Source organism: Erythrolamprus reginae, chromosome 13, assembly GCF_031021105.1.
Source record: "Erythrolamprus reginae isolate rEryReg1 chromosome 13, rEryReg1.hap1, whole genome shotgun sequence".
Classification (NCBI taxonomy): Eukaryota; Metazoa; Chordata; class Lepidosauria; order Squamata; family Dipsadidae; genus Erythrolamprus; species Erythrolamprus reginae.
The window spans coordinates 12,774,814-12,796,894 of NC_091962.1; the positions used below are offsets into that span (position 1 = coordinate 12,774,814).

Consider the following 22,081-nt stretch of genomic DNA (forward strand, 5'->3'; position numbering starts at 1 on the left):
TTTAAACCTGCCTGGGATAAACACAGATCCACCCTAAGATGAAAAGTAGGAAATACTGTAGTACAAAGGCAGACTAGATGGACCAGGAGGTCCTTTTCTGCTGTCCATCTCCAGGAAGCGTTAACACCCACACAGAGCAGACGTCACTGGACGTGGCCTTTTTTATTTTCCCCATCAAGACTGTACAAAATTCATATAAAATCCCGGCATTTGAAACGGGGATGCGGTTTGTTCTCCCCAAAAATAATTGTCCGACAACCGCAAACTCCACGCGGGGTAGAGAACCAGGCAGGAAGGAGAAGGGAGGGGGTGGACAATGGTAGCATTATTTACAGAGGGAGGGAAATGGCACCAAGATATCGTGTGTGTCTCGTATATAATTTACACACCCAAACACACACACACATATATATATATACGTGTGTGTGTATTATCGACAGAGATATTTACAGACTATTTAACATATCCACAAGCTTTATACAGTAACAAAAAGGGAGAGAACCTGGAGGGGGAGGAGAACTCAAAGGTTTTTTTTCTATATTCTTCGGACGGTTGTAAAAGCACCAAAAATGGAGAAAGACGTGACAGCCACCACAGGGGCCAAATATGTTGAGTGTGTGTGTTTGTGTGTGTGTTTGTGTGTGTGTGTCAGGGTTCAGGAAACGAAGGCAAGAGGCCCGATGGGTCACCGGCTGATGTCCCGGTTCGAATCCCAAGCTTTAGGGGCGGGCTGCAGTTGGAGGACGCTGAAGAAGGGGTGCTTGAGGGCCTCGGAGAGGACCAGCCGCTTGGCCGGTTCATATTCTAGCATGCCCTCCAGAAGGTCGAAGAGCTGGTGGTGTTCTTCAGCTTCGGACGCCAGGTATCTCTGGAAAGAGAAGCAGAGAGGAACGGCTAGGAGGAAGAGTGGGGTGAAGTGGGGCGCCCGTTAAAAACGCTCCTCCTGCCACAGACCTCCCAGAGACCAATTAGAGCACCCAGGGTCGGCCTCCTCCAGCTCCCACCAGCTAAACAATGCAGGTTGGCGGGGCCGCAGGGGGAGGGCCTTCTCTGCTGCCGCCCCGACTTTATGGAACCAACTCCCCCCCGCCCCCGAGGTCCATACGGCCCCCATCCTGCTGGCTTTCCATAAGGCCACGAAGACCTGGCTATGATTATTTTTATGACGGTTTTAAACTGTTTTTAACCATTGGATTTGTATATTCTGTCTGTCTGTCTGTCTGTCTGTCTGTCTGTCTGTATTTATTTATTAGATTTGTATGCCGCCCCCCTCCGAAGACTCGGAGCGGCTCACAACAATAAAACAGTATAAATCCAATTGATTAAAACAATTTAAAAACCCTTAATATAAAAAGCAATCATACATCTCATACAAACCATACATAAAACAGAAACAGAATCAATTTCCCCATGCCTGACGTCAGAAGTGGGTTTTAAGGAGTTTACGAAAGGCAAGGAGGGTGGGGGCAGTCCTAATCTCCGGGGGGGAGTTGATCCCAGAGGATCGGGGCCACCACAGAGAAGGCTCTTCCCCTGGGCCTCACCAGACGACATTGTTTCGTCGACGGGACCCGGAAAAGGCCAACTCTGTGGGACCTAACCGCTCACTGGGATTTGTGCGGCAGAAGTTGGTCCCGGAGATATTCTGTATTGTCCTGTTGTGAGCCGCTCTGAGTCCTCAGAGACAGGCGGCATACAAATCTAATAAAATTATTATTATTATTATTATTATTATTATTATTATTATTATTATTTTATTAGCCTTTTTAAATTGAGGTTTTAGTAAGAGAATCAAAAAGAAATTGTTTGTTCCAAGCATCTACTACTCTTTCAGTAAAATATTTTCTCACGTTACTAATCTTTCCCCCAACTAACCTCAGATGGCGCCCCCTTATTCTTGTGTTTATGATTATGATTATGATTATCATGCCAGCAGGCCTGGGGGCCCTAAATCAACCACTATCTTGTCCATGTGTCTGAATTGGTATGAATGACTAGTATGTAGGCTGTTGAATTGTCCTTAGTTTCAATTAGGATTTTAGATATTAGTTCCTCTTTCTTGACTCCTTTTTATTGTTGCTGTTATATGTAATTTTCTGAGCTGCCCTGAGTGCTTCGGGATTGGGCGGCATAGAAGCCAAATTAAATAAATAAATAAATAAAATAAAATTAAGCCGGTGGCTGGAGAAACAGGCTGCAAAGTTTCTCCTTGCGTGGGGTCGGGCTACAGGACCTCTACGGTCCCTCCCGTTTCTGTGAGTTTAATAGCTGGAGGAGGAGGAGGAGGCATGGACAATGGCCAAAGACAGGAAATCCACTCGTTTAGGGTCTGATGATACTGAAATATATGACTTAGGGCTGTTTTTCACACTCTCAGTGACCAAAATCCAGAAGCTCGGGGCCTGGCATGTATTTATCACATTCGTTGTGATGTACGATTATGGTTTCCTGAAGGAATCCAAACTTGGTCAGGCTGGTGGGACACAGGGACAGGCCCTGGCTTACCCGGAGCGGCTTGCAGTTTTCACGCACGTAGCGCCCCGCGGAGGTATTCTCATCCCAGTCCAGGTGTCCGTGGTAGAAATATTTCTGCTTCCTAAACCAGGAAAAGGGGAAAAAAAAGAAACATCAGAAAAAACCGTCAGTGGTACGAAGGGCAAGTGTGTGTTGCTCCTTGGTATAAAAATACAGCAGTACCTCTACCTAAGAACGCCTCTACTTAAGAACTTTTCTAGATAAGAACCGAGTGTTCAAGGTTTTTTTGCCTCTTCTTAAGAACCATTTTCTACTTAACAACCCGAGCCTGAAATTTGAGAGCGGCACGAAGGCCCAGCCACTTTCCGGTCATTTCGGGCTTTTCTGGGCTGCCAAAAGAGCCTTTCGGTGGTGCTTGAGGAGGTTTTGGTAGCCCAGAGTGAACGGAGCATTTTCCTTTCTCTGGGTGCTTGGAGAGGGAAGAAACCACTTCGCTGTGGTGACTCCCTCGCGCTGCCTCCCATACACCCGGCGCGAGGTTGCCTCCCGGAGCGTCTGGGCGCGGAAAGGCAAAAGGGGGCGCTTCTCCCCAGCCAGATCAACTCAGTTTCAGCCAAACCGAAGAGTCACCACAGTGAAGGAAAAGCGAGTGAGAGAGCAAGAGGAGAGGGGAGCCCTTCAGCATGGGAAGGAAGGGGAAGCAGGTAGCAGCAGCAGCAGCAGCCAGTGTATGGGAGGCAGTGTACAGGAGGTGTGTGCTCCTCCTCGCCGCCTCAGGGTCCCTCTTTTTCTTTTTTTTTGCCCTAAAATTTTGGATTTTTTTATTCCCCTCACCTTCTTCCTTCATCAGCGACTATCCTCCTCCTCTTCTTCCTCCTCCTCCTCCCACCCAAATCCTGAGCTTTTATTTCTTTCCTAATGGGTTTGCACGCATTATTTGCTTTTACGTTGATTCCTATGGGAAAAATTGCTTCTACTGACAAACTTTTCTACTTAAGAACCTGGTCACGGAACGAATGAAGTTCTTAAGCAGAGGTACCACTGTACAGGTGAACCTTTGACTTATGACCGTTTCTTTAGCTTTTCTACCATCCCTGAGGATCGTACCCCTTCCTTCCTCTGCCCCCAACACTCTTACCTTGTTTTTCGGATCATCCGCGATGGGATGGGGCCTAAGATACGTTCCATCATAGCCAGGTGTTCGCGATTGTCGTGGGTCTACAAAGGAGAGGGGAGTTTTAGTTAGTGAACAAAAAAAAAGACGAAGCAAAGACCTTGAACCATCTGATTTTGTTATGGCACACCCACCCCACCTTCTTCCAATGGCTCCTACCTGCCACACTCACCTGGAACAAGGTGAAGCCCATATAATACTCGAAGACGATACAGCCAACGCTCCAAACGTCACAAGGCTGGGCCCAGCCGAGCTCTGTTACCCAAAGAAAAAAGGGGAGCTTCAAGTCTGCATTTGTGGTATTCAGAACTAAAACCCGGAGCTGAGAGGGGCACCGGGGTCGAACTACTGACCTAAAATAACCTCAGGTGCCCGATAGTGCCGCGTGGAGACGATGGTGCTGTGATGTTCGTGATCGAAAATGGCGCTGCCAAAATCCACCAGGCGAATGGCGGTGTTCTTGATGCTGCGCTCGTCGCGTTTCTGGGAAGGAAGGGAAAAAGTGGGAGTCAGCAGCCAGGACAATGTTCTCCCACCATTGGGCCCAACCCAGAGTAGCCTTGAAGGGGAGGGGGGGGCCACAGCACAGAAGGAGACGGGACAAAAACCCACCTTTTCCAGGTTGTAGGTCATCTCGTAGTCCGAATTTACGAAAAGGATATTCTCTGGCTTGAGGTCTGTATGGGTGAGCTTGTTCTCGTGTAGAACTGGGAGGGAGAGAAAAGGTAAGAGAGAGGGAGAGAAGAAAGGAGGTGGAGGGAAAGAATGGAGGGAGGAATGGAGGAGAAAGATACAAAGAGGGAGGGAAGGAAAAGAATGGAGGGGAAATGGAGAAGAGAGATACAAATACAGGGAGGGAGGGAGCAAGCAAGCAGATAAAGAGAAAGAGGAAGAAAGAAGAGGAAGGAAGGAAGGAAGGAAGGAAGGAAGGAAGGAAGGAAGGTGATAGATAGACACACAGACAAAGCAACAAGGAAGGGAGGGAAGAAAAAGTGGAGACAAGAAATGGAGAGGAAATGGAGAGGAAAGATACAAAGATTGGATGGATAGATGGGTGGGTTGAAAGGAAGGAAGGAAGGAAGAAAAGAAGGAAGGAAGAGGAAGGAAGGAAGGAAGGAAGGAAGGAAGGAAGGAAGGAAGGAAGGAAGGAGGTTCATAGACACACAGACAAAGAGGGAAGCGAGGGAGGGAATAAAAAGTGGAGACAAGAAATGGAGAGGAAATGGAAAAATAAAGATTGGGTGGATGAATGGATGGATGAGAAGGAAGGAAAAGATAGGGATAGATGATCATTTAGATTGATAGGTAGGCAGGCAGGCAGGCAGATGGACGGATGGAAGTAGGGCAGTTGGCACGCACCCTTTTACACTGAAAGTCACTGCCAGCTAATTCAAAACAAATTAGAATGACCCCCCTCCCCCCTCCCCTCTTCTCCCAGCCCCCTTGCTGCCCCCTTCCCACCCCGGACACTCACATCGGACCGCCTGGCACACTTGGTAAGCCATGTGCCTGATCTGGTGGAGCGGGTAAGGAAGGTAGTTGTTGTCCTTCAAGAAATCGAAGGTGCTGAGGCCCAGAAGCTCGAAGGAAATGCACATATGGCCGTGATAGTCAAACCAGTCATACATCTGGACGCAGAGGCTGAAAAAGAGCAACCAAGGCAAAGAGGAGGAGGAGGAGGAGAGGTTGGAAAGAGAGGAATTAACGTTTCAAAAATGTAATTTAATTGACTTATATGCTTGGCACCCGAGAAAACACAGGTCGGGTTGGACTGAAACATGGAGCACACCTATGAGTAAATGTGATTGTATCTATTAAGGGTTCTATCACAGACCTGGCCAGATCTGTTTTGGGCCTATTCTCTTAAAAATAAAGGAGGGGGAAGCAATGACCCAGCCAATAAAAACAGGGAAAAGGGGGGGGGGGAGGGAAGCCATCGTCCGTAAGTCAAAAAAGTATACAACTTTATATATTTATACATTTACTTGTGCTAATCTTAATGAGAGAGTGTTGTATGTATTTCTCTTTACATTTCTCTGAATTGTTCCATTTTAGATCCATTTGTACCATTTTCCCCATGGTTTTTCTGTTTTATTGACTTTTTATACCCTTAATATCTCTCACGCATCTATAAAACTTTTTAAATGATTAAATTTTAACTTTAAGTATTATATCTCGATGTATACTGCTTTTATATGTTGTAAGCCGTCCCGAGCCTTCGGAGAGGGGCGGCATATAAACTTAATAAATAATCACAGTAATCACATGGTCATTAAGCGAAACCATCTTTCCTCACTGGCTTTGCTCATTGGCACAGTTGCAAATGACACAGGTGATACTCCCCACCCCCTTCCACGATCTTGCAAACATCGTAAATATGTTACCAATGGCCAAGCCCCTGTATTTTGCCTGCAAGACCGCTCCAGTGTCCCTGGGTCACAAGAGCGAGGACCAGCGGCAAGTCCCTTGTTTTTTTCAGCACGGGTGTGATTTGGAACACCCATTAAAGGAGTGGTCGTAAGTTGAGGACTGCCTGCACCGCTTACCCAGTTAGGATAAATCTCTAGCGGAGGCTCCTGGGTGCCAGGCTGGTCTTCTGACCCAGGAATCAACCGTCCATTGCAAGTTGGCACCGCAAGGCCGGGCATTCGTCCCCGGGAGCAAAAATGTGTCCCAAAATACAAAGCCTCTTTCTCACCCAGGAGGGGGCCCCAAGCCAACTTACTTTTGGTTGTTGGGATCTTTCTCGTTGATTTTCTCCAGAACGTTGATCTCCAAGCGAGCGGCTTCTTTGTATTTCTCGACGTTCTTGATGATTTTGAGGGCCACCCGGGTGTTGCCCCTGAAAGGGTCGGAGAAACGACGGGGAAGAAAGTGAGGGCAGGGAAAGCAACCAGGGCAGGCGGACTGACCCGGCCCTCTTTGTAAATGCTCTGCTCTGGCCTAATATAAGACCAAGACAGACCAGCTTGGCACATTGATACTCAACTGTCATTTGTTTAAAGCCCTGGCTGGCTGGGGAATTCTGGCAGTTAAAAGTCCAGGAATCTTCAAATTGGTCAGATTGAGAAACTCTGCATCGATCTATCCATCCATCTATCTGTCTGTCTATCCCTCCATTCATCTAATCACTATCCATCCCCAATCTATCTGATTTTTGTCTGTCATCTCATCTCTAATTCTTCTCTATGTCTATTTCTATCATCCCTCTCTCTCCTGCTCCCTCTCCCTCTGTTTCTACCACCTATATCTACCCACCTTACAACAATCCACCTACCCACCCTATCTACCTATTTCTACCCATCCAATTATCCATCCATCTCCAATCTGACTTTAGTCTATTTAACTTATCTAATCTAAACTCTATTTCCTATCTGCCTGCCTGCCTGCCTGCATCTATCTATCTATCTACCTACCTACCTACCTACCTATCTATATCGTATCTATCTATCTATATTGTATCTATCTACTGTATCTATTTAGTGTCTGTCTATCTATCTACCTACCTACCTACCTATGCCTATCTATCTACTGTATCTATCTACTGTATCTATCGTATCTATCTCTTGTATCTATCTATATCTATTTATCTACTGTATCTATCCATCCATCCATCCATCCATCCATCCATCTATCTTCATCTCTATCTATCTCCCTCCCTCATCTACCTATCTACCTATCTACCTATCTACCTCCTCTATCTATCTATCTATCTATCTATCTATCTATCTATCTATCTAATCTATCTATCATATCTAATCTATTTATTGATCTACTGTATCAATTTCTATCTTTATATCTATCTACTCTATCTATCTATCTATCTATCTATCTATCTATCTATCTATCTATCTATCTATCTATCTATCTATCTAATCTCATCTAACATTTATCCTTATCTTCCTTCTCTCTCCATCCATCCATCCATCCTGGAAACCCTTTCTAGGCATGGATCTGTGGCAGCCATTCAGCCTAGGAGGAAAATTTGCAACCAGCTGGGCCTCCATACTACCTGGAGGGTAGCACCCTTTCTCCGCAGTCCGCTTACCTGCGGTGATCGATGCATTGCACCACGCGGCCAAAGGTGCCTTCCCCGAGAGTGGTGATGATCTCGTCTGCAGAGGAAAGGGGGAAAGAGATTTGGGGGCAGGGGAGGGGAGAAGAGGGTGAGGCGCAGGGGCCGGCGTCCGGAGGGCCAAATAACAAAACATCACCACCAAAAAAAAAAAGAAAAAAGAGAAGCTATGTTGGCCGGTCCCTAACGCTTCGGATATCGATACAGAAATAAAATGGGAGGGAGGGAAGGAAGGGATAGGAGCCAAAAGCGAGGAAGGATGCTTAAAAGGGGGGGGGAGTATAAAAAAAGACTGCGGTGTAGTCTTTTTTTAAAAAAAAAAAAGGCACTGCAAAGAGAGAGAACATAAAAGGGAACAAACGAGGCAAAGGGGAGGAAGCTAAGAACGATTCTGTAACTGCGACGGAGGGGTGGGGGGGTGGGGGGAGCTTAAACTAGACATTAATTTTACGATTTCTCAGTACATCTCTCTTGGAGACAGTCGCCGACCCGATAGATGAGGTGGCCTTCCACGTCGACTTCCACGTTCTTGGCTCTCCTCCTGCTGCCGGGACGACTCTGCTGCCGGGGAGGCCCCCCCGAAAAAGGCAGCGGCGGCGGCGGTGGGGCGGAGAAGGGGAGGGTTTTCATTCATTGTTTTCACCCGGGCGGCGAAGGGGGTAAGCCAGCCAAGTGGACAACGGTGGGCCCGTGGCGGATATGGAGGTGTTGGCGGGACGAATTCCAGGCCGAGTTCGTAACGGCACAGAGGCGTAGAGGTATAAACAATATATAACAGACGTGAACAGTAAGAGGGGGGGCAAGGGAGGAAAAGCAATGCTCAACACACGCGCCGGCTCAGGGTGGTCTTTTGCAGGTGGTCCTCGACTTACGGCCACCACCCCCCCGAACGCGAGACATTTATTAAGTGAGCTTTGTCCCGTTTTATGACCTTCCTTAAGCTAGTCACGTGGTCGTTAAGCGAATCTGGCTTCCCTGTGGACGCGGCTTGTAGGAAGGTGGCAAAAGAGGACGACGACGCTGCAACAACCGTCATAAGTGTGAAGCGGTTGCCAAACGTCCGATTGTAAAATCCCCACCGTTCATAGTAGGAAAGTGGTCGTAAGTCCCCCCTTTTCCCCCCAGCGCGGCTGTGACTTTGAACGGTCCCTAAAATGAACTGTGGTAAGTCGAGGACAACCTGCATTCAGGGGGAAAAAAATAGGGCTCATCCATCAAAGTTAGGGAGAGCACCTTCTGCAAACGGGGTGCCCCCTGCCCCGAGAAGAGGACCCCACCCCATAAGCCACAATTCAAGTAAAAGCCAGCGATGGAATGACAGGGAAAGGCCAAATTTCTCCCCATGCCCTCAATTTAAGAGAATTTAGCAAACCATTCACACCAACCAGGGTCAAAATCTGAGTTTGCAGTTCAGAAAACCAAGGAGAAGAGGATATATTATTAATATTTTATTATTTATTAGATTTGTAGGCCGCCCTTCTCCAAAAACCCGGGGCGGCTCACAAGGTACAAGGTATAATCACCACCCCCACCCTGGTTGTTTCTAGGCGAGAACAGGCAAGCTGGCACTGAAAATTTCTGGGTTGGACCCCCTCCCCAATATCAGAAAGCCACTCCTGCGAAAGGAAGAGGAGGGGGAGGATCCTAGGAAGGTGGGGGGGGGGATAAACTCCTGTCTCCCATCACCATCAATAGCCCACCTGGCTGGGGTTGGGAGAGGGGAAAGGAAGGGGTGGGGTCGCATCACAGTTTCCCCACAGTCAAATGCAAAAATGTTTTCCTTGTTAAAGGCCTGAACTGCCAGAGGTCATCCATTCTGACCTCTTGTAAAGGCAGATGTGCAAATGAAGCAGGCCACAGCGCAGCGCTGGCTATCCTTAAGGCGAGGATGGAAAAAAGGACGGCACAATCATATTCCATCCTATTCCCACCCACCCCCACTCCTTTCAAGGTTTCTAGTCCCCATGGAGGAGCCCTCATCTTTACTTTTTCTCATCCTGGTGGGTCTTGAATTCCCCTTAAAAATGTGGGTCTGGGTCACACAGAGCATAGGTCCACTGGCTTCTTAGGATTGCAATCCACCCGGCCTAAAAGTGACCTCTTGACGTTTGGGGTTGAGTCCCTTTCCAAAATCTTCTTCCCTTGGATTACAACCAAACCCAATTAACCCAACCTGCACCTGGGCCTTCGGGGCCTTCAATTTCATTTTTTTGCATTTGTCGCTTTTTAAAAACTTCCTTCTGGAAGTTTAACCAACAATTCGTTCAGGCAATTCTGAATTTAGTTCCCGCCATCTACCAACAGAGTCTAAATAAGCACGTCGCCTAATAACCTCCCTCACAGGGCTGTTGTGGAAGGAAAACCAGAGTTGTTTTTTATTTGTGAGAAGAGCGGGATAATAATAATAATTTATTAGATTTGTATGCCGCCCCTCTCCGAAGAGTCGGGGCAGGATATAAATTTAATAAACCAAATAAATAAAAATAAATAAAAATAAAAAGGGTCTTATAGCAGGGCTGATAAGAGGTCCGTACCCAAAATAAAAATCCTAAATGCCAACCAATATACAGGTAGTTCTCGACTTAGGGCCCATTTGTTTCATGCCAGTTTGAAGTTACGACTTGAGGTTACAGCCATCTTCCCCACTCCACAATCACAATTTGGGTGCTTGGCAACCGTCCCGCATTTATGACGGTCGAAGCAGCCTTCCCATCTGGCTTCATAGAAACATAGAAGACTGACGGCAGAAAAAGACCTCATGGTCCCTCTAGTCTGCCGTTATACTATTTCCTGTATTTTATCTTACAATGGATATATGTTTATCCCAGGCATGTTTAAATTCAGTTACTTCTCATCAGCAAAGTCAACAGGGGAAGCCCTATTCGCTTAACAACCAAGTGATTCGCTTAACAACTGCAGCAAGGGGGAAAAGGGGGGGGTAAAATAGGGTGCAGTTACGCGAAGTCTCACTTAACAAGTGAATGTTGGTCGTAAGTCGAGGACTATGTGTATAGACAGACGACAGATTCTATGCCCTTCGTCTAGCACCGTGGCACACTAGTGGGTGCACACATGTGAGCCGAAAATGGTTGAGCATCACTCGTCCAGCGCATACACACACGCTGGGAAAGCAAAAGAAGAAAATTAAAGATTTTGAAGAGGCCAAAACACTTTTGCCCTGTGCAGGTGACTCTACCTGCCGGGCCTGACAAGTTTTCCTCGGAACTTTTAGCGGCCAGACGGTTTTTGAAGGCAAGAGAATCTTATGAAATGGATAGATGTGATCAACCACTATCCCACCATTGTAGTTTGCTCAGAAATTATCTATCTACCCAGCCACCCACCCGATTTATACGGCTACGAAACCAACAATAATAGAAAGAAAAAGTACAGCAGGGCCGTCAAATCCAACCGGACTCACCCGAGACAGTGGGGAACATATAAATGTAATCATGAATACCGTAAGTTTAATAAATTGCCCCACAACTCCAGGGGAAAGGGTTTTTTTTTTTAATGCTTTTGAAAAGGTTAATAGAGTTGGGCAAGATTAGCTTTGTTGGGTGGGTGGAGGCTTGATCATTTCAAAGAGCAGGGGGCTACCACCGGAAAGACTCCGTGATCAGAAATGTTTGACTTTGAAGTTCTTCAAAATAAATACACTGCTGGGAAAAAAAAATAAAGGGAACACTCAAAGAACACATCCTAGAGCTGAATGAATGAAATGCTCTCATTGAATACTTTGTTCTGTACAAAGTTGAAAGTGCTGACAGCAAAATGAAATTGTCAATCGGTTTTGCTTCCTAAGTGGACAGTTGGATTTCACAGAAGTTTGGCTTACGTGCAGTTATATTCTGTTGTTTAAGTGTTCCCTTTATTTTTCTGAGCAGTATATATAGAAATAATATTTTGGATTATGTGAGGGCCTTTAAAAGCCTTCTCCCACTATTATGCAGTGGAAACTTTACAGAAGGAAATTCTTTAAAATCACATTTCCCCGACCAAGCTTCCACTACTGCCAGTCCCAGAAAAAAATGTCAATTCCCAACCAATTCAAGAGAGACAGACTCGGATCCCATTCCGTGGTGGCGATTCCCATGAAAATCCAGAATGCCAATCATTCCTAGGCGAAATTCCGGAGATCAGGAGAGGCCGAAGAGATCAAAGGATCGGAAAAAGCAGAGATCACTCACCGAGGAGGAACGGCTGAAGGAGCGGCTCCCGCGCCGTCTCCGTTGCCGTTTCCGCCGGTTGCTCTTGCAGTTCCGGTAACTGCCGTCCCGGGAACGCTGGTACTCATCCGAAGGGTGATATTCGGGTTCGTAGTAGGCATCGCCTCCCCGGTCACTGTAGCCGTCTCGCCGGTAATCCTCCAGGTATTGCCGGTCGTAGGCATGTCGGTCGGACGAGTGATTGTCGTAACTGGGAGGAAGAGCGAAATGAAGGTGATCCAGAAAACCGCCGTTTAATTGCAGGGTGAAGTTGGGGGGGGGGAGAGCAACTGAATGCCGCTGAGTGTTTACTGGCTGGATGCCTTCCCTGTCGCCAACACAGAGTTTTGTTCAGCAGGTCTCTTCTCATTGTGCCCAGAGAGAGAGAAATATCTGCCTCTATCTAGGATCGAACTCACAGGCTCCTGATGGTGAGGCGAAAGGCTCCACATCTAGGCCAGTGTTTCCCAATCTTGGCAACTTGAAGATATCTGGACTTCAACACCCAGAATTCCCCAGCCAGCAAACACTGGCTGGGGAATTCTGGGAGTTGAAGTCCAGATATCTTCAAGTTGCCAAGGTTGGGAAACACTGCTCTAGGCCACCACATCACTCATCCAGAAAACTGATTATATGATTCACTTAACAAGCAAAGTGATTAGCAATTAGGTTTAACAATTAATGGTCATAAAATCAGGCAGGGCTCACTTAACTATCTTGCTTAGGAAGAGAAATTCTGGTCTCAATTCTGTTTGAGGATTACATGTAAAATAGTTCATTTAGTGACCCCTGAAGTTACAGCAGTATTGAAAAAATATATTTATGGTCAGTAAATAAGAACTAAGGAGAAATTTAATGACAGTTAGAATCAGTGGAACGGCTTGCCACCAGAAGTTGTGAATGCTCCAACACTGGAAGTTTTTAAGAAGATGTTGGACAACCATCTGTCTGAGGTAGTGTAGGATTTCCTGCTTAAACAGGAGGGGTTAGAAGACCTCCAAGGTCCCTTCCAACTCTGTTATTATTATTATTATTTTTCACAAATGACTGCTGCAGCATTCCCACAGTCGCGTGACACTCAGCAATTGACTCATACTTACAACGGTTCACGTGATCCCTCTGTCATTTTTTGACCCGCACAGTCAGTGGGGAAGACAGATTGAACCACCCAATGACGAACGTTAACTGCAGTAGTTCATTTCGTAACTGTGGCAGAGAGGTTGTAAAAACGAGGCAAAACTCAACTCAGTCGCCGTCTCGCTTAGCTATAGAAATTGTGGTGGTCATTAAGTCATGGTCTAAGTCAGTGGTTCTCAACCTGGGGGTCGGGACCCCTTTGGGAGTCGAATGACTGTTTCACAGGGGTCGCCTAAGACCATGGGAAAAGACAATGTGGTCGTAAGTAGAGGACTTCTGGTGCCTTGGAACATATTTTTTACAATTATTATTATTATTATTATTATTATTATTATTATTATTATTTATTAGATTTGTATGCCGCCCCTCTCCGTAGACTCGGGGCGGCTTACAGCAATGATAAAAACAATATATAATAACAAATCTAATAGTTAGAGTCTAAAATAACAATACTGTAATACATTTAAAAAGGCTAAAAAGCAAGATCCGACCAATCAGGCGTTTAAAGTGGGGTTGTCCCTCTGACCTTCCTGCCAATCACCTTAAAGCTTTGTTGAGAGAATTAGAGCTAGACTTATGGCTGGGGGTCACCACAATACGAGGAACTATATTAAGGGGTCGCGGCATTAGAAAGGTTGAAAACCACTGGTCTAAGTGCATTGTTAGCCTTAGGGACCATTACTCACCTCCGAGATCGGACCTGATAGCTGTCCTCTCTGTGGCGCCACCGTTCACTGCTGCTCGAGCGGGAACGGCTCCGTTGACGCTTGTGTTTACGGCTTCGGTAACAGTCGCGGTAGCTTCCCCGGCTGCTGCGTTCTGAAGACAGAAACCTCCGAGAACGAGGCATCTGGCAAGGAGAGGAAAAGAAGCCAGAGGACTGAGAGGTTGAACCTTAAAAGTGGTAAGAAACAGGGGAAAAAACCCCACAAAATCACCACACAACCACACTGCAAGGTAGGCCAGTTGGAAGGAAAAAAGAAAGCCACTTCTAACTCTCCAAGTTTCCTACTTAACTCTCCAAAAAATATTTGGACATAAACTGTTTCAACTCCTACCCTCAAAACGTTACTACAGAGCATGGCACACCAAGACAACTAGACACAAGAACAGGTTTTTTCCTAAACGCCCTCACTCTGCTAAACAAATAATTCCCTCAATGCTGTCAAACTATTTGCTAAGTTTGCACGACTATTACTAATAGTTTTTTCTCATCATTCCTATCACCCACCTCCTCCCACTTTTGACTGTATGACTGTAACTTGTTGCTTGTGTCCTAACAATTTATATTAATATTGTTTCCTCATGATTTTTGACGAATGTTATATTTTCTTTTATCTACCCTCGAGTATCTGCACCAAAGACAAATTCCTTGTGTGTCTAATCACACTTGGGCAATAAAGAACTCTTTTCTATGACTTCCTTACAAAGTTTTATACATTTTGAGCTCATTCATTCATCATCTAGCACCCTGCCCCCACTTCCAAGATTCTTCCTCACAATCCTGTGAGGTAGGCCAGGCTTTACAGCTAGTCCATGAACCACGACCACAATGGAAGCCCCCCCAAATTGTTGTCGTTCAAGGAAGACGTTTGGTGAATTCTGTCCACATTCTATGAGCTTTCTCGGCCCAGTTGTTTAAGTGAATCACTGCACAAGTTGTTCAGGGGGTAACCTGATCGCTAAGTGAATCTGGCTTCCCTCCCATTGACTTGTCCAGTCACGAAAAGGGGATCATGGAACCCCTCCCCGCCCACCTGCACTGGACATAAATATGAGTCACTTGTCCAACGGGGTTGAATTTGGATCATAGAAACATAGAAGATTGATGGCAGAAAAAGACCTCCTGGCCCATTTGGTCTGCCCTCATACTATTTCCTGTATTTTATCTTAGGATGGATATATGTTTATCCCAGGCAGGTTTAAATTCAGTTCCTGTGGATTTACCAACCACATCTGTTGGAGGTTTGTTCCAAGCATCTACTACTCTTTCAAGTCAATATTTTCTCACGTTGCTTCTGATCTTTCCCCCAACTGATCCCAGATTGTGTCCCCTTGTTCTTGGGTTCACTTTTGTATTAAAAACACTTTCCTCCTGGACCTTATTTAACCCTTTCGAGTATTTAAATGTTTCAATCATGTCCCCCCTTTCCCTTCTGTCCTCCAGACTATACAGATTGAGTTCATGAAGTCTTTCCTGATACGTTTTATGCTTAAGGCCTTCCACCATTTTTGTAGCCTGTCTTTGGATCCATTCAATTTTATCCATCTCTTTTTGTAGGTGAGGTCTCCAGAACTGGACACAGTATTATTCCAAATGGGGTCTCACCAGCACTCTATACAACGGGATCACAATCTCCCTCTTCCTGCTTGTTATACCTCTAGCTATGCAGCCAAGCATCTCACTTGCTTTCCCTACCGCCTGCCCGCACTCTTCATCCATTTGGAGACTGTCAGAAATCACGACCCCTGAATCCTTCTCTTCTGAAGATTTTGCTATCATAAGGTCCCTAAAGTGTGAACAACCGAAGTCCCCCTTCCCCCCCCAAGCAGTTGTCAAACTTTGTGACGGTCACTAAGTGGACGGTTGTAAGTCAAGGACTACCTGTTACTGGATCTCTAGGGGAAGTTATTATTATTATTATTAATAATAATAATTAGATTTGTATTCTGCCCCTCTCCGTAGACATCTTCCCATTGGGCAAGGCTGAAAAGAGAGAGAGCAATGGGACCCCCAAATCTCAAACCCAGTTCTCTCCTCTCCCCCTCCAAATCCCCGTTGGTCTTACTCCGGTGTGATTTCCTAGTGGCCTCCTTTTCCTTCCACCCAAGAAAGGCAACCAGAGAGATTTCCCTTCCTCCTCTCCGCCCTCATTTTTATTTATTTATTATATGAAATTTACTATACAGTATATATAATTTATTAAAATAAATGTTAACCCTAGGGCAACTTGAAGATATCTGGACTTCAACTCCCAGAATTCCCCAGCCAGCGTTCGCTGGCTGGGGAATTCTGGGAGTTGAAGTCCAAGTATCCTCAAGTAGCCAAGGTTGGGAAACACTGCCTTAGGCGGCCGAATGGGACAGGGACGGCCTACCTTGCAGGGCAGTTGTGCACCAATGGCCCCGGGAGGGATATTTTTATTTTGGGTCGGGTTGGAGGCCACCCCGGCTGCTCCGGGCCTGTTTCGGGGTCCCGAAGAGCCGCCGCCGCCCGAGGCCTCCCCCTCTTGGCCCCCTTCGCCTCGCCTCACCCTCTTGGCCGTCAGCCCGGTGCGCTTGTCCCACAGGAAGTCCGTCTTGGCGGCGGCTCGTCTTTTCCCCACCCGTCCGCCCGCCGCCCCCGCCGCCGCCCGGGGTCGCTCTGAGGGAAAAGCTCGGCTGAGGTAAAACGGGAGAGGCCGACCGCGCATGTGCCGCCACGCACGGACGGACGGGCGGCGTAGGAGCGTCACAAAGCGCCCGGAACGTGTCTCCCCCCCCCCATCCGCTTGCGCGCCGCAGATCATCCAAACCTACAAATAAGACGGTCCCCGTGGGATCCACTTCGCGACGGCAGCTTCCGGGTGCGCTTGGCAAGAAAGGTCTTTTTTCCCTCCAGTGAAATGAATCCGGGTTTTTTTTTTCTGCATCCGCGGTTCACAAATATCCTTCGTTGTGCCTGAGATTAAAGAATTTTTACATTTAATTAAGTGAAATGTCTTTTTTCTTTTGTTTTATTCACACTGAGAGCATAGGCACCAAGAAAAATTGTGTGTCCCATCACACTTGGCCAAAAATTTCTATTTTTTTTTTTTGTCCAATACACAATAATACACAATGAAGGTAACAGACGACACCTTCGAGGAAATAGAATTAAGAGAAAGAATACAAGAGAGAGTATAGGATAAAATAATCAATGAGAATAGAAGAAAGATATAGGGATAGAAGATGTATATGGGATATAGGAGATTCTATTCTATTCTATTGAATTCTATTCTGTTCTGTTTTATTCCATTGAATCCTATTCTCTATTCTATTCTGTTGAATCCTATTCTATTTTCTATTCTATTCTCTATTCTATTGTATTGAATCATATTTTCTATTCTCTTCTATTGAATCCTATTCTATTTTTTATTCTATTCTCTATTGTATTAAATCCTATTCTATTTTCTATTCTATTGAATCCTATCCTATCCTATATTCTAGTCTATATATATTCTAGTCTATTGAATCCTATTCAATTCTATTCTATTTTCTATCCTATTGAATCCTATTCTATTCTATTCCTTATTCTATTATCTATTGTATTGTATTGAATCCTATTCTATTTTCTCTTCTCTTCTCTATTCTATTGAATCCTATTCTATTCCTTATTCTATTCTATTTTCTGTTCTGTTCTATTTTCTATTCTGTTCTATTCTATTTTAGTGTTCTCTAATTACATGTAGTCTTCGACTTACGACCACAAGATTCCCCTTTGCTGAGTGAGACGTTGTTTAAATGAGCTCGGCCCCATTTTACGTCCTTTAAGGCAGTGTTTTTCAACCAGTGTGCCGTGGCACACTAGTGTGCCGCGAGACATGGTCAGGTGTGCCGCGAAGCTGAGAAAGAGAGAGAAAGAAAGAAAGAAAGAGAGAAAGCAAGCAAGAGAGAGAGAGAAAGAAAGAAAGCAAGAGAGAGAAAGGGAGGCAGGAAAGGAGGGAGAGATAGAAAGAGCAAAAAAGAGAGGAAGGAAGGAAGAAAGAAAGAGGGATGGAGAGAGGGGAAGGAAGGAAGAGAGAGAAAGAGGGAGAGAAATAGAGCAAAAGGGCGGAAGAGAAATAATTTTTTGTCCAAACTTTTTGTAGCCCCCCCACTCCCCCCCCCCCCGCTCAATGTGCCCCATAATTTTGTATATGTAAAAAATGTGCCGCAGCTCAAAAAAGGTTGAAAATCACTGCTTTAAGGGTCTTGCTTGTGCCCTTGAAAGTAATCAAGTATAAATTTTACGGGGCGGAGGGGAGAATCCACAGCGACAACGAAAAGCGAAACCACTTTTCTTCTTTTATTTTCTCTATATAGAGAAAAGCAAACGAGGCACACAAACGCGCCCTAGGGACAGGACGAGAGCTGGAGAGCACGTGACCTACATCTCTACTCCCTTGGAGGGGCGGGGAAAATTCACCGCCGCGCCTCCTCCCGAGCCACGCCCCTTGACTGGCACCACATTCCACGTGGGAAAATATATATATTAAGAAAAGCAACTTTCCCACGCGTGGAAAGTAATGCAATTAATAACGCCTGCGGGACTAAGCCTTATTTCCATTAAAAAAAAGATATTATATTTTTACTTATTAATTTATGTAAGTTTGATCAATGAAATTAAGGGGCGTACATAAGTGCACTGATGTGCCTTTCATCCCCTGTCCAATTGTCTTTCCTTTCCCTTTTATCATATATATTCTTTCCTTCCCACCTACTTCTCTTCCTCTTTACTTTCTATCATTATATATATATCACTTAATGTCTATTCTCTTTCATATGTATTGTATATTGGACAAAGAATAAATAATAAATAAATAATAATAAATGAGTTGATTTTATAAATGAAATCAGAATAAACAAGAAATAAAAGAGGTTAATTATTACTGGGGAGAATAAGATCTTGCCACCTTATAAAAGATCCTAATAAAAGATGTATTGATTGTGCCCTCAATCTATATGGCCAGGTGGGTTACAAAGGATTACAAAAATAAGATTATAAAGGATTACAAAAAAAACCCCAACGCCTCCTGTGGGCACCCTCACAAAATGAAGTCCCAAGGTGAGCTGGAGCAGTGTGTATCAGAAGGCTCAGTGTAGAAAGGCCTTTCTATTGTCTAAACAGGTTCCTGGGTTTCGCACTTTGCTTTTCTTCCAATTACATCACCATTTGAATAGAATAGAACAGAAAATATAAGCTAGGATAGAATAGAATAGAAAAATAGAATAGAAAAGAAAAAATAGAATAGAATAGATTAGAAAATATAGAAAGTGTAGAAAATATAGATTAGAATAGAAAATAGAATGGAATAGTATAGAATAGAAAATATAGAATAGAAAAGAAAAATAGAATAGAATAGGAAATAGAATGGAATGGAATAGAATAGAAAATATGGAATAGAATAGAAAATAGAATGAAATGGAATGGAATGAAAAAAATAATAGAATAGAATAGAAAAAATAGAATAGAATAAAAAATAGAATGGAATGGAATGAAAAAAATAAAATGGAATAGAAAAACTAGAATAGAAAATATAAAATAGAATGTAGAATAGGAAATGGAATGGAATGGAATAGAATAGAAAATATAGAATAGAATAGAAAATATAGAATAGAATATAGAATAGGAAATAGAATGGAATGGAATATAATAGAATGACAGAGTTGGAGGGGACCTTTGAGATCGTCTAGTCCAGCCAACTGCTTAGGCAGGAAACCCTACACCAGACAAATGGTTATCCAACATCGCCAACGTTTGGTGTTCGTTCCTTAAGAGGATTTGAAAGCATTAATTAAGGACTGAACAAAACGTTGGCTGATGCTCCGTGACTTCTAGGCGCTGCCAGGATTTAAAATAATCTCATCCACAGACACAACAACTCTTGAAAGAGATCCAGAAAAATGAGACCAAAGAGACCGTCCCGTGATGCTTAGGAAATGTCTATTTTTAAACCTACCACATTTTGGGTGTGGGGAATAAGGTGATTGTCTGTAAAATAAGTAACATATTCAGTTTGGGCCAAAATAGTAACTGGAACAACAACAGCAAAAAAAATAAAAATAAAATTGTAACAGTAGAAAATAACTCTTTACAGGAAGAGCCACAAATATTCAGGATAGGTTTGTAAATTTGTGGTTCTCTTGATTTTCTCCACCCATTTGTGTCTCTAGAAAAGTATGTTTCCGCAGAGTAACTATATACTATATATATAAATAAATACTAAATAAATGCATAGATAGAGGTGGCTGCCATTTCATAGATGGCAAAAAATTAGGCGAGTTTGCAGAAAATTTAATAATTCCTCCTTTCTTAAGAAATGCCATTGCTATCTTCACAAACTTGCCCTGCCACTCAACGCTCAGCATATTTATTTTATTTTATTTATTTATTTATTTTGTCCAATACACAATGAGGGTTTTAGTGGGTATATATATATATATATATATATATATATATATATATATATATATATATATATATGTATGTATGTATTTATGTACGTATGGATGTACAGTATGGATGTATGGATGTATGGATGGGTATGGCTAGCTGATGAGGCCAAAAATAAGGCCGAAATAGATCTATCCTAGTCTCCCTTAATTTTCAAATTCAGCAAAAAAAACAAAACATGTGACACATACAGATAGAATTGTCGGCTATCAATAAAATTAACTGCCTTGGAAATGGCCCTGGGTTGGGCCGAGAGGCAAATAAGGAGCTGTGATGTTCCTTCAATACACCAGGGTGATTCGACACAAAAATATGTAACCCTTCCCTGGTGCAGAGCTGAAGGGATTGGATACTGTAGCCTAGAGGATAATTCTCTGCCTTACAAGGGCAAAAGGTTGCAGCTTCAAGACCCAGTGGGTATGGCTAGCTGATGAGGCCAAAAATAAGGCCGAAATAGATCTACCCTGGTCACCCTTAATTTTCAAATTCAGCAAAAAAAAAACATGTGACATATACATACATACATATATATGTATCAAATGTTTTTAGCTGAAATTTTTTTAAAATTAAGGGAGACTAGGATGGTCCCATTTCGGCCTTGTTCTGTCCTCATCAGCTAGCCACACCCTTCCTTACTGGGAAAAAAGCAAAAAGGAGCTGTGACGTTCCTTCAATATACCAGGGTGATCCGACATTATATATATATATATATATATATATATATATATATATATATATATATATATATATATATATATATATATATATGTAGATTGTTCTGAGTTCGGGTTTTGCCCCATGTAATAATTTGAGTGTCTATGCGACGTTTCGGTGAAATCACATTCACCATCATCAGGCTGAAGTTCCAAGCTTCGTGCTGTTGTAAAATGGAAAAAAAACCATACCAACCGTTATCTAAATATATATATACACACACACACACACACACACACACACAGAGTAAAATACATGATGAAGGTTATAGAGGAGATACTCATAGTAAAATATATCTAAGAAAGAATAGAAAAGAAGATATAGTAATAGAACATATCTATTATAACATATAACATATAGGAATAGAACATATTTAATTATCATTGTTCAGCTGGCTGGATTTACAGAACAGGTTATGTTTCTGCAGTCTTTTTATCGTACTGGGCAGTTGGAAACTTTTGTGTATGCTTGATGTAAATGCTACTAAATACTAATTTGATCCTAGGACTGATCTGCTGACGTTAAGTACTGCGCTGTTTAACCTATCAAGATTTTTTTTGGGGTATTATTTTATTTTATTATGTAAATTACAGAGAAGGAAAAAAAATAGGAAATTAAGGGAAGGAAAGGGAGTGGGGAAAAGGAGATGTGAGATACAAGGGAAAAGCCCCCCACCCCACCCCAAAAAAAGGATTTACAGAACAGATTATGCTATAAATCCCTATTTGCAAAATGACCGGGTTGTTAACCTCAAACGGGTTTCCTTTTTTTTTTGATCCAAGCTGACATTTTAAGGTTGGGGGTATTTCTTCCCTTTCACCTGTTTTCCAGTGTTACCAGGTTCTTGGGATGATCTTATGCTGTATTAAAAGACGGACGGAATCAAGATCACGTGACGTGTTAATACCACATAAGGGGCGTACATAAGTGCACCGGTGTGCCTTTCGTCCCCTGTCCAATTGTCATTCCTTTTTCTCACTTATCATATATATTTTCTTTCTTTCATATATTTATTTATTTATTTATTTAGATTTGTATGCCGCCCCTCTCCGCGAACTCGCAACAAGGCATAAACAAATCGTACAAATCCAAATAGATTCAAAGTTTTAAAAAAGAACCCCAAT

The 22,081-nt window shown here is 43.7% G+C and overlaps 1 protein-coding gene across 6 annotated transcripts; it reads right to left on the bottom strand.

Annotated features, from left to right (window-relative positions):
- Window positions 1-147: 147 nt before the first annotated feature.
- Window positions 148-16,563, bottom strand: CLK2 (CDC like kinase 2). Of its 6 annotated transcripts, none has more exons than XM_070766438.1 (13): window positions 16,324-16,563; window positions 13,756-13,919; window positions 11,915-12,143; window positions 8,189-8,282; window positions 7,698-7,764; window positions 6,375-6,491; window positions 5,124-5,290; window positions 4,262-4,356; window positions 4,003-4,132; window positions 3,822-3,904; window positions 3,614-3,693; window positions 2,506-2,596; window positions 148-868 (listed from the first exon to the last, which is right to left on the bottom strand). In XM_070766438.1, the coding sequence occupies exons 1-13, from the start codon at window positions 16,480-16,482 to the stop codon at window positions 686-688; spliced, it is 1,659 nt and encodes a 552-aa protein (XP_070622539.1). In that variant the 5' UTR covers window positions 16,483-16,563; the 3' UTR covers window positions 148-685. The 6 variants fall into 6 exon arrangements, with proteins under 6 accessions (XP_070622539.1, XP_070622536.1, XP_070622537.1 ...); XM_070766435.1 differs by having other exon boundaries at window positions 8,189-8,285; window positions 16,168-16,563; XM_070766436.1 differs by having other exon boundaries at window positions 16,168-16,560.
- Between the last annotated feature and the right edge of the window lie 5,518 nt (window positions 16,564-22,081).

Bases quoted from the DNA above. Each gene is read 5' to 3' on its own strand.
- CLK2 (XM_070766435.1), bottom strand. From the start codon at position 16,482: ATGCGCGGTCGGCCTCTCCCGTTTTACCTCAGCCGAGCTTTTCCCTCA. The intron at 4,357-5,123 runs GTGAGTGTCCGG...TCTCCCTCCCAG, and splicing joins AGTGTGCCAGGCGGTCCGAT to TTCTACACGAGAACAAGCTC. The intron at 3,694-3,821 runs GTGAGTGTGGCA...TCTCCTTTGTAG, and splicing joins TGGGCTTCACCTTGTTCCAG to ACCCACGACAATCGCGAACA.